Here is a 15,360-nt window from a genome sequence, read left to right as displayed (position 1 = left end):
AACCGATGTCAATTTATTTTATGAAAACGGGGTATTATTTAATCTAACAATTTTAAGTTTATCGTGTCCCCTCATGGTTAGGGAGATGGTGGGTTCCAGAGCTTCTTCTCCTTAAACCGCTTCACATGAAAAGACGCACGCTTGACAGATAATATGCAATGTTATATAGAAAACTTATTGGTGGCGAAATTAGGCGCATCAATAAATAAGATGAAAGATGCCATGAATATCGAACCAAAGAGCTATTCAGGGCGAACTGCACTGGATGTAGATGATAAGGGCGCAGCTTTTAGTATTTATATAAAATATCTATTAAGCTAAGTTGATTAACATTTTCTATTGTCGTTAATGAATGTTACCGTACTTTTGTTTTTTACTAAACTTTGTTTAGAAAGTTAAAAATAAACGAGTAAGGGATAATAAATAAATTAATGAGAATTGAAATTATTACTTGAAAAGTTTGGAGACTTTTAGTTTTAAACCAACCAATTAAATTTCATTGAAAGTATTCAAAGTTGATATGCCAATGAAGAGGATAATATGGTTTAAAACTTTGGGTACCAGTCTGTTTTAAAGTCCAATATCCCCTACCTCTATGATAGTAATTTTCCAGTTAGAATTAAATCTCCGTTTTATTTGTTATTTATTCGATTGTTTTGTTATTAAGGGGGGGGGGGGGGGAAGTTCTGACACATTTGCGTAAACGGTGATTATTGGCTTTATCTTTGGACTGAGAGGATAGGTTATTAGGGATAAAATCATTCTTATATGATGAATTTCCCCCAGATTTAATATTTTTTGGATAGGCCTCCAGGTTCCGGAGCTCCAGGCCTCCAGGTGGTCTCTGGACAGGTAAAAAAATAAAAAAAATCTTATTTGAACAGTTAGAGGTAAGTTTATAAAACAACATAAGCTTCTTTTTATATATTATTTATATATTTGAAGAAAAAATTACAATCGGCCCCTAGGTTCAAGTGCTGCAGGCCTCCAGGTGGCCTCTGGACAGGTATAAAATCCAAATTTCTTATTTGAACAGTTAGAGGTAAGTTTATAAAACAACATAAGCTTCTTTATATATATTATTCATATATTTGAAGAAAAAATTACATTCGGCCTCCAGGTTCAGGTGCTGCAGGCCTCCAGGTGGCCTCTGGACAGGTATAAAATCCAAATTTCTTATTTGAACAGTTAGAGGTAAGTTTATAAAACAACATAAGCTTCTTTTTATATATTATTCATATATTTGAGGAAAAATTTACAATCCGCCTCTAGGTCCAGTTGACCTCTGGACAGGTAAAAAATCCAAATTTCTTATGTAAACAGTTAGAGGTAAGTTTATAAAAGAACATAAGCTTCTTTTAATATATTTTTTATATATTTGAAGAAAAAATTACAATCAGCCTCCAGGTTCAGGTGCTGCAGGCCTCCAAGTGGTCTCTGGACAGCTAAAAAAATAAAAAAAATCTTATTTGAACAGTTAAAGGTCAAGTTTACATAAAAAAACAAATTGAGCTTATTTTTAGATGCTTTAAAGATATTTGAATAATTTACAATTAGCCTCCAGGTTTAGGTGATTCAGGCCTCCAGGTGTACTCTGGACAGGTAAAATATCAATAATTCTTATTTAAACAGATGGCAGTAAACTTATAAAAAAATTAGCTTAAATGTTATTTATATATTTGAAGACAATATTACAAATGGCCTCCAAAATAATATTATAATAAGTATAATTTTAAATTACAATTGGTCTCCAGGCTCAGGAGCTTCGGGCTTTGAACAGGTAAAAATAGAAAAAAAGATAATGTCATTAACTCCTACAATTTAAACCTTTGAAGTCTCAATGTGTAGGACCTAATAATATTATATGTTGGCGTTATCCTCTTAAAATATTTTTTTTCAATTTTGAAAATTTTGCTATCCCCCGACTAAACTATAAAACCTGGCAGCGGCACTTTTTTACAATTAGGTTTGGTTAGATTATAGGCTAGGGGGCTGAGTACCCATGGCTAGGCAGGTCAGAAGGCCGAGAGCCGCGGACAGGTTCTATTGTACTCAAAATTTTAAATTGATGAAAAATAAATCCTAAGAGGATAATACCTAAATGTTTAATTTCAGATAATCTAGGATGGGGTGCAAATTTTTTTTTACATAATTTTCATATAAACATTTACTGGCAGTTTAGACTACTTAACAAGATCTGAAATAATGGACACATCGTTAATAGATTCACCTTCTAGGCAAGTAGTTTTTAATATATAAGAAGAAGCTTATGCTGTTTTATAAACTTACCTCTAACTGTTCAAATAAGAAATTTTGATTTTTTACCTGTCCAGAGGCCACCTGGAGGCCTGCAGCACCTGAACCTGGAGGCGGATTGTAATTTTTTCTTCAAATATATAAATAATATATAAAAAGAAGATTATGTTGTTTTATAAACTTACCTCTAACTGTTCAAATAAGAAATTTGGATTTTATACCTGTCCAGAGGCCACCTGTAGGCCTGCAACAACTGAACCTGGAGGCCGATTGTAATTTTTTCTTCTAATATATAAATGATATATTAAAATACGCTTATGTTGTTTTATAAACTTACCTCTAACTGTTTAAATAAGAAATTTTGATTTTTTACCTGTCCAGAGGCCACCTGGAGGCCTGCAGCACCTGAACCTGGAGGCCGAATGTAAGTTTTTCTTCAAATATATTAATAATATATATTAAGAAGCTTATGTTGTTTTATAAACTTACCTCTAACTGTTCAAATAAGAAATTTTGATTTTTTACCTGTCCAGAGGCCACCTGGAGGCCTGCAGCACCTGAACCTGGAGGCCGATTGTAATTTTTTCTTCAAATATTTAAATAATATGGTAAAAGAAGCTTATGTTGTTTTATAAACTTACCTCTAACTGTTCAAATAAGAAATTTGGATTTTATACCTGATCAGAGGCCACCTGGAGGCCTGCAGCACCTGAGCCTGGAGGCCAAATGTAATTTTTTCTTCAAATATATGAATAATATATATAAAGAAGCTTATGTTGTTTTATAACTTACCTCTAACTGTTCAAATAAGAAATTTGGATTTTATACCTGTCCAGAGGCCACCTGGAGGCCTACAGAACCTGAACCTGGAGGCCGATTGTAATTTTTTCTTCAAATATATAAATAATATATAAAAAAAAGCTTATGTTGTTTTATAAACTTACCTCTAACTGTTCAAATAAGAAATTTGGATTTTATACCTGTCCAGAGGCCACCTGGAGGCCTGCAGCACCTGAACCTGGAGGCCGAATGTAATTTTTTCTTCAAATATATGAATAATATATATAAAGAAGCTTATGTTGTTTTATAAACTTACCTCTAACTGTTCAAATAAGAAATTTGGATTTTATACCTGTCCAGAGGCCACCTGGAGGCCTGCAGCGCCTGAACCTGGAGGCCGATTGTAATTTTTTCTTCAAATATATAAATAATATATAAATAGAAGCTTATGTTGTTTTATAAACTTACCTCTAACTGTTCAAATAAGAATTTTTTTATTTTTTTACCAGTCCAGAGACCACCTGGAGGCCTGGAGCTCCGGAACCTGGAGGCCTATCCAAAAAATATTAAATCTGGGGGAAATTCATCATATAAGAATGATTTTATCCCTAATAACCTATCCTCTCAGTCCAAAGATAAAGCCAATAATCACCGTTTACGCAAATGTGTCAGAACTTCCCCCCCCCCCCTTGTATTTTTAAATTTAAAGATAAGAATGTTTTTCTGTTTGATTTTTAATTAAATTGTTATCTTCTATCTCCTTTCTTTTATCTTATCACTTTTCAGTTGTTAATATTAAACATTATATATTAAACATGAATTTCAATTAGCTAGATTCTGAATAGTTTAGTTCGTTTTAGTATTAGTACAATATTATTATCTTTATTTTATACTTATAAACTGTCTGTATGTATGTGTGTACATTTGTCATATAGAATACGTGAATATTATGATAGTGGAGATTTTTGTCGTCAACGTAGGTTGCTACAATGGTTCTCATTTATTAGTCAGTTCGTTCCTACAGTAGGATGGGGAAGGATTGCGAAAAAGGGGTTGATATATAGTTATACCAGCCGGAAGTAGCATATTGTCAGTGAATGCTGAAAGTGTTATATATTGTCTCAATAATAATAACTTTTGTATTTTTAAATAGTTTGAGAAACAAAACTAGGTTATTTTAGGTATCACAACTAGGTAAGTTATCATTTTTTAGATAAAAATGGCCGAAGCAAACCCCCGTGATGGATTTTTCTCTATGGGGCAAAACACAGCAAATATACCTATGCAACTTTTTGCTAAAAACAGGTAGAATTGTTGTTAGAAGTGCAGCCTACTCTATAACTAGATGATAGCTGTTCGTCTCTCCGCCTGAGTCTTGTTTAATGTCATTTTTTAAATCTATGAAAAAGATTTCAATATTTTAAAGATCAATCAAAGGAATGTTTTAAAATGTCTGTTAAAAATGGAAAACTTTGTTATACCTATCAATTATTCATTTATCTTACTCACTACAACTGTAGTATACTGTGTTTTTGTTAGGAAAGGGTATTACTGTTGATATATATTCTATTGTCCTATCCTTGTAATCAATCATATTTTTCATTGACTAGGCAGAGGCTAGTAGAAAAACTGAAGGGTAATTCTGCTGTTCCTGGGGGAAGTGTTGTCCTTCTGCAGGGTGGAGGTGACCAGGGCAGGTGTGAGGGGGACAGCAGTGATGTTGGACCAGTTTTTAGACAGGTAATCATGTCAGTCATCTGTTGGTGATTTGAGGACTAAAATGTTGTCATGTATATTGTATAGAGATGTCACATCAAATGTATAATTCAATATCTTAGATTTACATTCTTAACCAACGATTATTTCATGTCCAGTGCTTTTTTTATTATAACTTACCCCTATCCTGAGTGTGACAGGTGTCCTACTCTAGTCCACATTAATTGATGAAGCCTACAGTAAGACATATGAGGTATTTCAAATCTTGTTTTAACCAGCTAATTCATAATAATATCATATTCATGACTTAATTCTATTCAGTTCAGTTCAGGCGCGTCTCTCTTTTGGACTGTGGAGTCCAGAGAATACGGCCACCCTGCTCCTCCATGAATTCCTTTTTTTGGCAAGTGCTTCAGCTTCTCCCCATGTTAATTCCAAATTAAAGAGGTCCTTTTCAGTGCTCCGCCTCCAGGTCTTTTTTGGTTGTCCCCGTTTACGTTTACCAGTGGTGGGTTCCATTTTAAGCACTTTTTTGGAAACCTATTTTGTTCCATTCTAAGCACATGTCCTAGCCACCTTAGTCTTTTAAATTGCACTTCTGCTTCAATACTATTGCACTTGGTCTTAGCATACAGCTCAATGTTTGATATTTTGTTTGGCCAGAATATTTTGCAAATTCTTCTTAGGCAGCTATTGTGAAATGCATTAAGTTGATTTGTTTCAGTTTTCACAGTTCTCCAGCATTCAGCTCCATAAAGAAGAACTGATTTCACATTGCTGTTGTAAAGTCTGATTTTTGTTTTCAGAGCAAGTTTCTTTGAATTCCAAACGTTGTGTAGACTGTTGAAAGCAACCCTAGCCTTATCAATCCTGGTTTTAATATCAGCTTTTGAGCCATTTTCACTGCTGATAACACTCCCCAAATAGGTGAATTTGTTGCTTTGTTTCAATTGTTCACCATTTATTGTTATAGTTTGATCAGGGTTTGTAGGTATATTCATAATTTCAGTCTTCTTGACATTAACAAAGAGCCCCACTTGTCCTGCGTATTTGACTAGTCTATCTGTCTTAGCTTGTAGATGTTTAATTGTTTCTGAAATCAGTGCCAGGTCATCAGCAAAGTCCAGATCTTCTAGGTGTCCTAGTATGCCCAGCTGGAGACCACGTTTTTTGTCCTCTGTGGTTTTCTTCATCACCCAGTCAATGACCAATATAAATAGAATAGGTGATAAAATGCATCCCTGTCTAACTCCAGTGCTTATTTTAAAGAAATCAGATGTCTTATTGTTTCCAACTGAAACACAGGCTTGGAAGTTGTCATAAAATTTAGTTATCATAATTATCATCTTTTCAGGTATACCATAACTTCTTAGTATTTTCCAGAGTGTTTGTCTGTGTATGGAGTCAAAGGCCTTAGAGAAATCAACAAAATTTACATGGAGTGGCTTGTTAAATTCAACACATTGTTCAATAACTGTCCTAAGGGTGAAAATTTGGTCAGCACAGCCTCTTCCAGCACGGAATCCAGCTTGTTCTTCTCTTAGTTTATTGTCAATTTTCTCATCAATTCTGTTTAAAATAACTTTACATAGGACCTTGCTTGGGATAGAAAGCAGCATAATTCCTCTCCAATTATCACAATTATTCAAATCTCCCTTCTTAGGTAGTTTTATGATTATACCTTTAGACCAGTCAGTTGGTATCTTTTCTTGTCTCCAAATTTTATCAAAGAGATCAGTCAGAGTGCTAGCAGAAAGATCTATGTCTGCCTTAAGCATTTCGGCAGTTATCAAGTCAGGTCCAGGTGCTTTGTCATTCTTTAGACTATGTATAGCAGCTTTAACTTCTTGAATAGTTGGTGGTCGTGTGTCTATGTCTATTTCATGTCCTGGTTCTGGTTCAGCAGTAATTTCAGGTTCAGGTCTGTTCAACACTTCTTCAAAATGCGATTTCCACCTTTTAGCAACTTCTTTTTCTGTAGTGAGTAATTTACCATCTTTAGCCTTGATAGTTTCACCACTCTTGTTGTTATATTTGCCACTTAATTGCTTGGTTATGTTGTACACTGTTTTCATGTTACCGAAATCAGCTGCTCTCTGGGCCTTTTCAGCCAGATTGTCAATGTAATCTCTCTTGTCTTTCCTTGTGCACTTTTTGACTTCTTTGTCTTTAGCAGTATATTCAGCTCTTAAATTGCCCATGTCAGCCAAATGTTGAGCATTATGAATTTTGTTTTTAAGCTTCTTTCTCTCTTCTATTTTGTTCCATGTTTCTTCAGAGATCCAGTCCTTTTTCTCTGGTTTCTTGTGTCCTAGGATTTCCTTAGCAGTAGATTGAAAGTTTTCTTTAATTGAAGTCCATGTGCTCTCAGTCTCGTCATTTAGATCCTCTAAGACTTGAAATCTATTTCTGAGTTTTAAGACAAATTCATTCTTTATCACTGGGTCCTTTAATCTTGAAGAATCATATTGTCTACCAATCTCACTCTTTTTATCATGGCCAGTACGCTTCAGCTTTAATTTAATCTTACTGACAACTAGTTCATGGTCACTGAATATGTCGGCTCCTCTATAGCTCCTACAGTCTTGCATTGACTTGACCCATTTTCTATTGATCATAATATGGTCAATCATGTTTCTTGTTTGTCCATCAGGTGTTGTCCAGGTATATTTGTGAATGTTTTTATGTTGGAATAATGTACCTCCTACGACCATATCATTATTTAAACAGAAATCAAGTAAAAGTTCTCCATTTTCATTTCTTGTACCTATGCCAAAGTGTCCCATTGCATTTTCCACTCCAGTCCTGGTTCCTACTTTAGCATTCATATCTCCAAGAACTAGACACATGTCATGTTTGGGTACTGAGTTTCTGATTGATTGCAGTTGATCATAAAACTCTTGTTTTACTTCTTCACTTTTGTCATTTGTTGGGGCATAGCATTGGATAAGGGTCAACTTGCAGTGCCTTGATTGGAATCTAGCCTTAATTATTCTGTCTGATATAGGTTTCCAGTCTATTAGTGAATTGACATGTCGTTTTTGGATAATTATAGCAACCCCATACATATGTTGACTTTCATGACCAGAATAAAGTATTAGGTGGCCATCTTTGGTTGTGGTTTGTCCTTGTCCTGTCCATCTACATTCTGCAATTCCAAGTATTCCGATATTGTAACTTGTCATTTCTTTAACTACTTGGGCTGTTTTAGTTGACTCATACATTGTTCTAACATTCCAGGTTCCTATCTTACAGCTTTGCTTAGAACTTATTGGTCCTGTCATCAAGTTGATAGCTTCCTTTCGGATTTCACCATCATCTTTCATATTCTCAGTAAACTGAGCATCAGTTCCAACAGTTCTTGTTTCATGCACACCTCTGGCTGTGTTAAAGCCATAAGTGTTTGAGGTTTTGTGGGTGGTTTCTGTAACTGTGGAGATTTTTTACAGGTAGGATAGTTAGTCCTACGCAAACCTTTCATATCCCTGGAAGGAAGGGTGACTGGTAAGGGGAGAGACGTCAATATCCCCCAGTACTTCAAGAAGTACCTCCTGCCCTTAATTCTATTACTGGCAAACAAAACTAGAAAAAATATAATGATTGTTGTTCTAGACTGTTTTTCTTCTTTTCCTCTTACCAACGCTTTTCAAATGAAATAATGAAATTAATATTTTTTTAAAATAGGAATCTTACTTTCATTGGACCTTTGGAGTTTTGGAGCCTGATTTCTATGGAGCTGTGGACCTTGCTACTGGACGCTCTATTCTCTATCAGCCCAGACTACCTGAGGTATGCACTGTTTGATTGTAAGAACTTTGTTTAAAAGTCTTAATTGATGCACGACTTAAATCATAAAAGTTAGATTTTTCAATTGCTTCATCCATGAAATTATATACAACTTTTCTAATTAATTTAATTATTTGTTATTATAGGACTATGCCATTATAATGGGACATATTCCCTCAGCTGAAGAAATTAAACAGAGATACTGTGTGGACGAAGTCAGGTAAGAAATTAACCTTCCATTATATACTAAAGTGTAAAGTCTACCTTTGGTTTATCTTCCTTGTTTGAAGCTTCACTACATTTGTACCTAATTGTTCTTATTTGTCAGGTATGTTGATGAGATGTCTGACCACCTGAAGAGCTTGGTCTCTGGAGGCAACCTTCTGTTGCTGGAGGGACCTAACACAGATTCTGGCAAAACTGCCCGCCCAGCAGCTTTTGATGGCATGTCAAATTTCCAGGTATTTAGTGTTCGTGTGTCTTTGGCATGTCTACATATACCATTAATTTCTGTCTAGATATAAAGGGTGTACAAAAAATCAACCGCTTACAATTTTTATTAAAAACTTTACATTTTTGGTTGTAAACTAATGAAAATTAATAAAATACCTGCTCAAACAAAACCAATAAGAAAACAATATTATATTGAATTGTGAATCTACTAACCTCAACAGAGCAGCACAGCTCGAGACCTTGATTTAAAATATGGTACCTTTAGTTTGAGGTTCAAAACCGTACATGATAAGCAGAATGCTAGGTATATGTATTTTTTAAACAAGAAAAAAATGACCAAAGTTCTGAATTAGATTAATGCTTATTTTAATTTCAAATCATTTTAAATCATTCTAGGTGAACCGAAGCATCTTACATCCAGAAATTGCTGAGCTGCGTGTCATAAAGACTCCAGAGGAAATGGACGCTCTCAGGTATGATTGACAGACAGAGTGATCGAACATATGACTGAACATATTGTGTGATTTATTACTATACCTGTTAGCTAGATATTTTTTCCGTTATTTATCTACCTACAAAAAAAATCATTGTAAAAACACCATTTTTACAGCAGTGTTTTCATTAGTATATAAATTTCAAAAGAAAACAAATAAAATATTCAAGTTTTAAAAATGATCAGGTACGCTAACAAAATCTCCAGCCTGGCGCACATGCACGTGATGCGCACCATCAAACCTGGAATGCGGGAATATCAGGCGGAGGCGGCCTTCCTCCATCACGCCTATTTCTACGGCGGGGCCCGCCATGTCTGCTACACTTGCATCGCAGGTATAAACATTACACTATAATACAATTTGGATTTTTTCAGAATTATACATTGAGCATTAGGTATTTAATTTTGTAGTTGGACCCACCACGAGAAGTGGCTTAGAACTTGCCCCGTAGCACTACAATGCTTAATTTATACTTAAAGTTTATGCTATTTACGAGACCCTATCTAATAAACACAAATCCATCTACTTTTATATATTGTTTTAATATTTTGAACTATCCTTATGTCCAATATTTTTAGTATCTAGGGGCAACTTAACGCCCAATTAAAGAAAGAAGCAAACCTTTTAAAAAAGATTATGATATATTCATATACTTTTTACTTGGAGATTTTTATAGTCAGAAAAAAATTCATGGACGTTTTATGATTTTAAAAACATTTTTTAAGGATAGATCAACCAACTCCATGGTTACTCTTAGTTTATTTTGTCCACACATTAAGACACTATGACTAATCAATGTTATTGCAGGGGGTGGAGCTAGCGGTGCTGTTCTTCACTATGGCCACGCGGGTGCACCTAATGATCAAACTATTAGGGTAATATATTGATATTTTTTATTCAGAGAAATTTTATCTGAAAAAAACATGACCAACGCACCTAAATCATTTATAACTATAGGGAATTTTCTCCCAAAAATCATCCATCTAAAATAAATAGCAGTCGAGAAAATCACATTTCTCCAATAGCGTTAAAGACGAACGGACATACAGACAAAGAGGATTATAGAGTAGCTTCTTTACTAAGAATCTTTATTTCTGCAGGATGGCGATATGGTGCTGTTCGACTTTGGAGCCGAGTATTATTGTTTCTGTTCTGATGTGACCTGTAGCTGGCCCGTCAATGGAAAATTTACAGACAAACAGAAGATTGTTTACAACGCTGTGTTGAGAGCTAATAGGTGAACCTATCATTTCATAAAAATAAATTTAAAGTTAAGATTTTCTATAGTTAGGGTCTTTATGTCCATACGTTTGTCCGTAACGGTTAGCTGCAATAGTTAGTTTACACATGGCGATTCATGTAACAGTAAGGTACGATTTAAAAAACGTAGCAATTTTAAAATCATAACCAGAAAGTCCATTTCTAACATCATTTTTCCAAAAATTAAGGGGAAAAAACACCTTGAACTTAGCTTATAAAAATGTGCGATGAATGAACTTTGTACCTAGAGCTGTTCTTGCTGCACTGAAGCCTGGTGTTTCCTGGAGAGAGATGCATCTTCTGGCAAACAGAGTTGTTCTCGAGGATTTGACAGCTGCTGGTGTTCTTACAGGTTTGCTTATAACAAAGTTATTCTATTTATTGGGTCTGTCCTTCTAACAGTTTGTTCGTCACAAAAATCAAAAGAGCAAACAGAATTGCCATCAAGGATCTGACAGCATCTAATTTTCTCAGAGGTTATGGTATGATCTAATTTGTCTGATATTTCCGTCGGCATTATGACCAACAGTAAGTATTACTATTAGTAACTCTTAAATATCATGTTACACATCATTAACATTGTGTTAATTTACTTTACAATCGCATATGCATTATGCCAAATAGACAAAAGAGATTTCTAGATGAAGGTTAAAGAAAAGAGAAATGGGGAGTTTGTGCAGTAGTAATCATTTTTGGTGCTGATAATTTTTTCTATTTGATTCATTTGCAAAAGTAAAGGCATTAACTTTGAACACCGTGACCTTTTAACTTTTGTATCTAAGTTTATGTTAATGTAATAAGAGCATCATAATATAAAAGGTTATTAATTTTTAATTCCTAAACTAGGAAACGTTGACGACATGATGGCCGTTAACCTTGCTGGCCGTGTCTTCCAACCCCACGGACTTGGACATTTCATCGGATGCGACGTACACGATGTTGGTGGATACCTAGATGGACATCCAGAAAGAGATACCCAGCCCGGGTTGAGAAGCCTGCGAACAGCCAGACAGGTGGAAGAGAACATGGTGTTTACTATTGAACCTGGATGTTATTTCATTGATTTCCTGATTGATAGAGCTCTTCAAGATCCAGAACTTAACAGGTATTTCCACATTTTTGGGTCCTAAAAGATAAACAAGTAAAATTTTTATCATAATAAGCAAATATATTAAAAATTATAAGACATTAAAACTCAAAAAAATCTGAAGTAATCACTTATCATATAAATGATGTTCTACTATTGTTCAAATGTTTATGAAATTACTTTCCTTTAAAACTTAATTACATTAAACACTTTGTTAAATTTTATGTTAATTGTGTAAATTACATAAGCATAATTGATTTTTTCATCTAAAACACTACACACGGTTAGACCCTCAGATGTCAAAACTTTATTTTAGTGTTTGGCCAAAATGACTTAGCAATTGTATCTGTAAGTACGTCTAATAACACCCTTTGCTATTTTCAAAATCCTAGAAAATTTTTTTTGCAAGAAAATTGCATAAATTCGCAACCTTTTTAGAACCACTACATAACTCGAGTTTTAAAACTTTTTATTTAAAATCCTTTTTACAAAAAATATCAATAATTACTTAAAATTAAACCTGAAAGAAAAAAAATCTCATTACACGTGTTAATTTGCATGTTTTAGGTCTTTTTTTGAGGAAAGTATAACTTCCACATTTTTGACAATAATATATTTTTTTAACATTTCAAAGTAAATTATAATAAAACTTAAACGATTTTTCTTGAATTATCAGTTGAAAATTTCATCAAACATGCAATTTAAGTGATGAAAATTTAATAAAATCATTTTTTGAATGTTTAGTATTACCAATTTTCTACATTTAAAACAAAATGTTAACAAAATTTAAAAACATTCTAATATATAACTTTAAAAATCAATAACATTTTATAAAATGATGTTTTAAAAAATAAATCATTAAAAGGTATTAAAATGCATTTTAAGTTGCTTAAAATTAAAACGAGAATATCTTTTTACACTTTATTCTTTGTAATAGAGATTAATCGTCATTTGCTGAAAATGAAACATTTAATAAACTAATTGAATCTTTTTGTGACCATGTTTAAACTTTTTAATTTTTACACTAAGGTGTTTTTTAATGAAAATCTTTGTTGAATTCTCTTTTGCGACAAAAAAAGAAAGGGAATTTTTTACTATTTCTAGGTTATCTTATGTAATTTAAACTATATAATATGAAATAATTTTTAATTGTCTTTCTTTTGAGCCACAAAACACTGTAAAATGTAACATATATGCAAAAATAACAATTTTTTTAATGAATATTATAATATCCTTATATGACATTGCGTCAGAGCTTATTCTTTACATCATATGTTCATGAAAAGTAGTCATAAACTTGGAGGGTTGCGCTATTTATTAGAATATTAAATAAACTTGAATAGTAAAAATATTAGCATAGCCTTTGTCAATTCAAATGCTTTAGGTATATTATTCGGAAAGTTAGTTAAAAAAGAGAGAATTTGCTGTGTATACTGTGGAAAGACTTTCAAAAATGTAAATTACAAAGCAATCGTCGTAGGCGAGTCTTAGTCGGGGGTTTTCTGATAGCAAATATTGCGTTATTGGTATACAATGTAAAAAAAAAACATTTTAAAGAAATTCTTTAAATAAAACCCAACGTGTATTGGCAGTACAAACATCTTAATGCTAGCAGACATATGTTTATCAACATTTGCAGAAAACTATTTCCACAAGAAAAATTATTCAGGTTTCTACTTCACAATTTTAAATATTTCTTTCTGATAAAATGTTTGACATATATCGTATAATCATTTACCAAAAAAAATATTTTGATAATTTAGATTTCAGAGAAGATTAATCCTTTCAAAAAACTAAGACGACATTTTGCATCTTCTGTCATGACATTTTAGAAAAAATATAAAAAACCAAAATTTAGTATGAAAACTATTTTCATCGATTTTTCTGAAGGTATTATCGTATTCTGTGGCTTTGTTATTATCATTTACTTATATCGAAAGTGCCAAACATTGTACCCTAACTTATTCATTTAATAAAAAACTAACCGTGTACAATTTATGAAAGGAAATAGATGCAATGGCGTGCATAGAATCATATTAAAGAGATGTTAAAAGGGGAAGGCCTTAATAATTTCTTGGGGGGGGGGGGGGGGTGTTGACAGCTTAAGAATAGAGAAGAAGGTTCCATATTTTGAAGCTTTTAACCCTCCCTCCCCCTTAATAGAATATTTTGTGCGCAACCTTGCTAATAAGGGTATATAACACCTTAAACATTAATATATCATCAATATATGAAATATATTTGACTCCTAGATTAAAAAAAACCAAAAAACCCAATAAAACCCAGGGTTTCATTAAAAAAAAACGGGTGGGGTTGGGCTTTTTAAAAAAAACCTTGGTTTTCCCCACCCTGCTACAGAAAACAGATGTGCCAGATTTTTCATCGCAGGTACACTACAATGCCTTTTTTTGGTGTATTGAACTAGATGTAGCTTAATTGAGTTAATTACATAAACAATGATTGGTCTTAAGTTTTGAAATAATGAGTTGCGTCTGTTCTATTAGTCTAAATGTACAAATACATGCGATTTTTAGGTTCATCGTAGCTGACAGGATCAACGAGTACCGCGGAACTGGTGGTGTCAGGATTGAAGATGACGTCATTGTTCACGCCAACCATACTGAGCTCATGAGTGTTGTGCCCAGGAATGTTCATACAATCACAAATGTTGTGATGAATTTTGGCTTTAGTCTTCTAAAGTTTAGGGATAATGTATTGACTAGTGTTTACATGAGATACAACTCAGTAAAAGAATACTAAAAAAATATGTCTCAATCATGATTTTTTTTATTGGTGGGACTAGCTTTTTTTAACGTTAAAAGTTTCACTAATGTTTATTTTTTTGCCTTGTATGACATTGGTTTGCACAGGACTGTGGAGGAGATCGAGGCTTGGATGTCTGGTGATGATTCTTTCCTCAATCAGAAGCACCCTAGCCAATAAGAATTTGCTGTTCTTAATTACAACCAATAAGAATTTGCTGTTCTTAATTACAACCAATAAGAATTTGCTGTTCTTAATTACAACCAATGAGAATTTGCTGTTCTTAATTCCAACCAATAAGAATGTGCTGTTTTTAATTCCAACCACTAAAAATTTGCTGTTCTTAATTCCAAGCAATAACAAATTGAACGACAAAACTCGTATTGCTTCAATCAATGATAAGAATTTTATGTTAAGTATTTTATCACAAAAAGTAAATTTTGATTGTATTTAAATTTCAAACATAAAACCTAATTTTAAATTATATATCTAATTTTTATAAAATGCATTTTTAGTATTTTAAAAATACAACTTTTTAAAAATGATGCCGTTTTTGTTTTATTTCTGTATTAAATGTATTTCATGTTACCAGAACAATTATATCTGTAAGTAGCGCAAATACTGTAAAATTTATTTTTTTAATTTAAAGCGCAAAACCTAAAGTGGGCAGTTTGTTATAGAGTTAATAAAAAACGAGGAGAACAACATCAATAGTTATGAAAGCACCAAAAAGAGCTGGGATGGACAGACAAACGGATAAAGTTG

General features: G+C 33.2%; 1 protein-coding gene across 1 annotated transcript; it reads left to right on the top strand.

The window, feature by feature from the left end:
- Positions 1–4,215: 4,215 nt before the first annotated feature.
- Positions 4,216–15,140, top strand: Dip-C (dipeptidase C). The gene is made up of 13 exons (XM_080164413.1): positions 4,216–4,341; positions 4,647–4,776; positions 8,437–8,541; positions 8,685–8,758; positions 8,867–8,999; positions 9,388–9,464; positions 9,671–9,819; positions 10,293–10,360; positions 10,586–10,722; positions 10,994–11,097; positions 11,592–11,850; positions 14,367–14,479; positions 14,705–15,140. The coding sequence occupies exons 1-13, from the start codon at positions 4,256–4,258 to the stop codon at positions 14,773–14,775; spliced, it is 1,506 nt and encodes a 501-aa protein (XP_080020539.1). The 5' UTR covers positions 4,216–4,255; the 3' UTR covers positions 14,776–15,140.
- Positions 15,141–15,360: the final 220 nt, after the last annotated feature.

The sequence above is a fragment of the Acartia tonsa genome, chromosome 6 (genome assembly GCF_053477335.1).
Source record: "Acartia tonsa isolate MP-2025a chromosome 6, ASM5347733v1, whole genome shotgun sequence".
NCBI classification, from domain to species: Eukaryota; Metazoa; Arthropoda; class Copepoda; order Calanoida; family Acartiidae; genus Acartia; species Acartia tonsa.
This window is presented reverse-complemented; position numbering and strand designations above follow the sequence as displayed.

Bases quoted from the DNA above. Each gene is read 5' to 3' on its own strand.
- Dip-C (XM_080164413.1), top strand. From the start codon at position 4,256: ATGGCCGAAGCAAACCCCCGTGATGGATTTTTCTCTATGGGGCAAAAC. The intron at 8,759-8,866 runs GTAAGAAATTAA...CTTATTTGTCAG, and splicing joins TACTGTGTGGACGAAGTCAG to GTATGTTGATGAGATGTCTG. The intron at 9,000-9,387 runs GTATTTAGTGTT...AAATCATTCTAG, and splicing joins ATGGCATGTCAAATTTCCAG to GTGAACCGAAGCATCTTACA.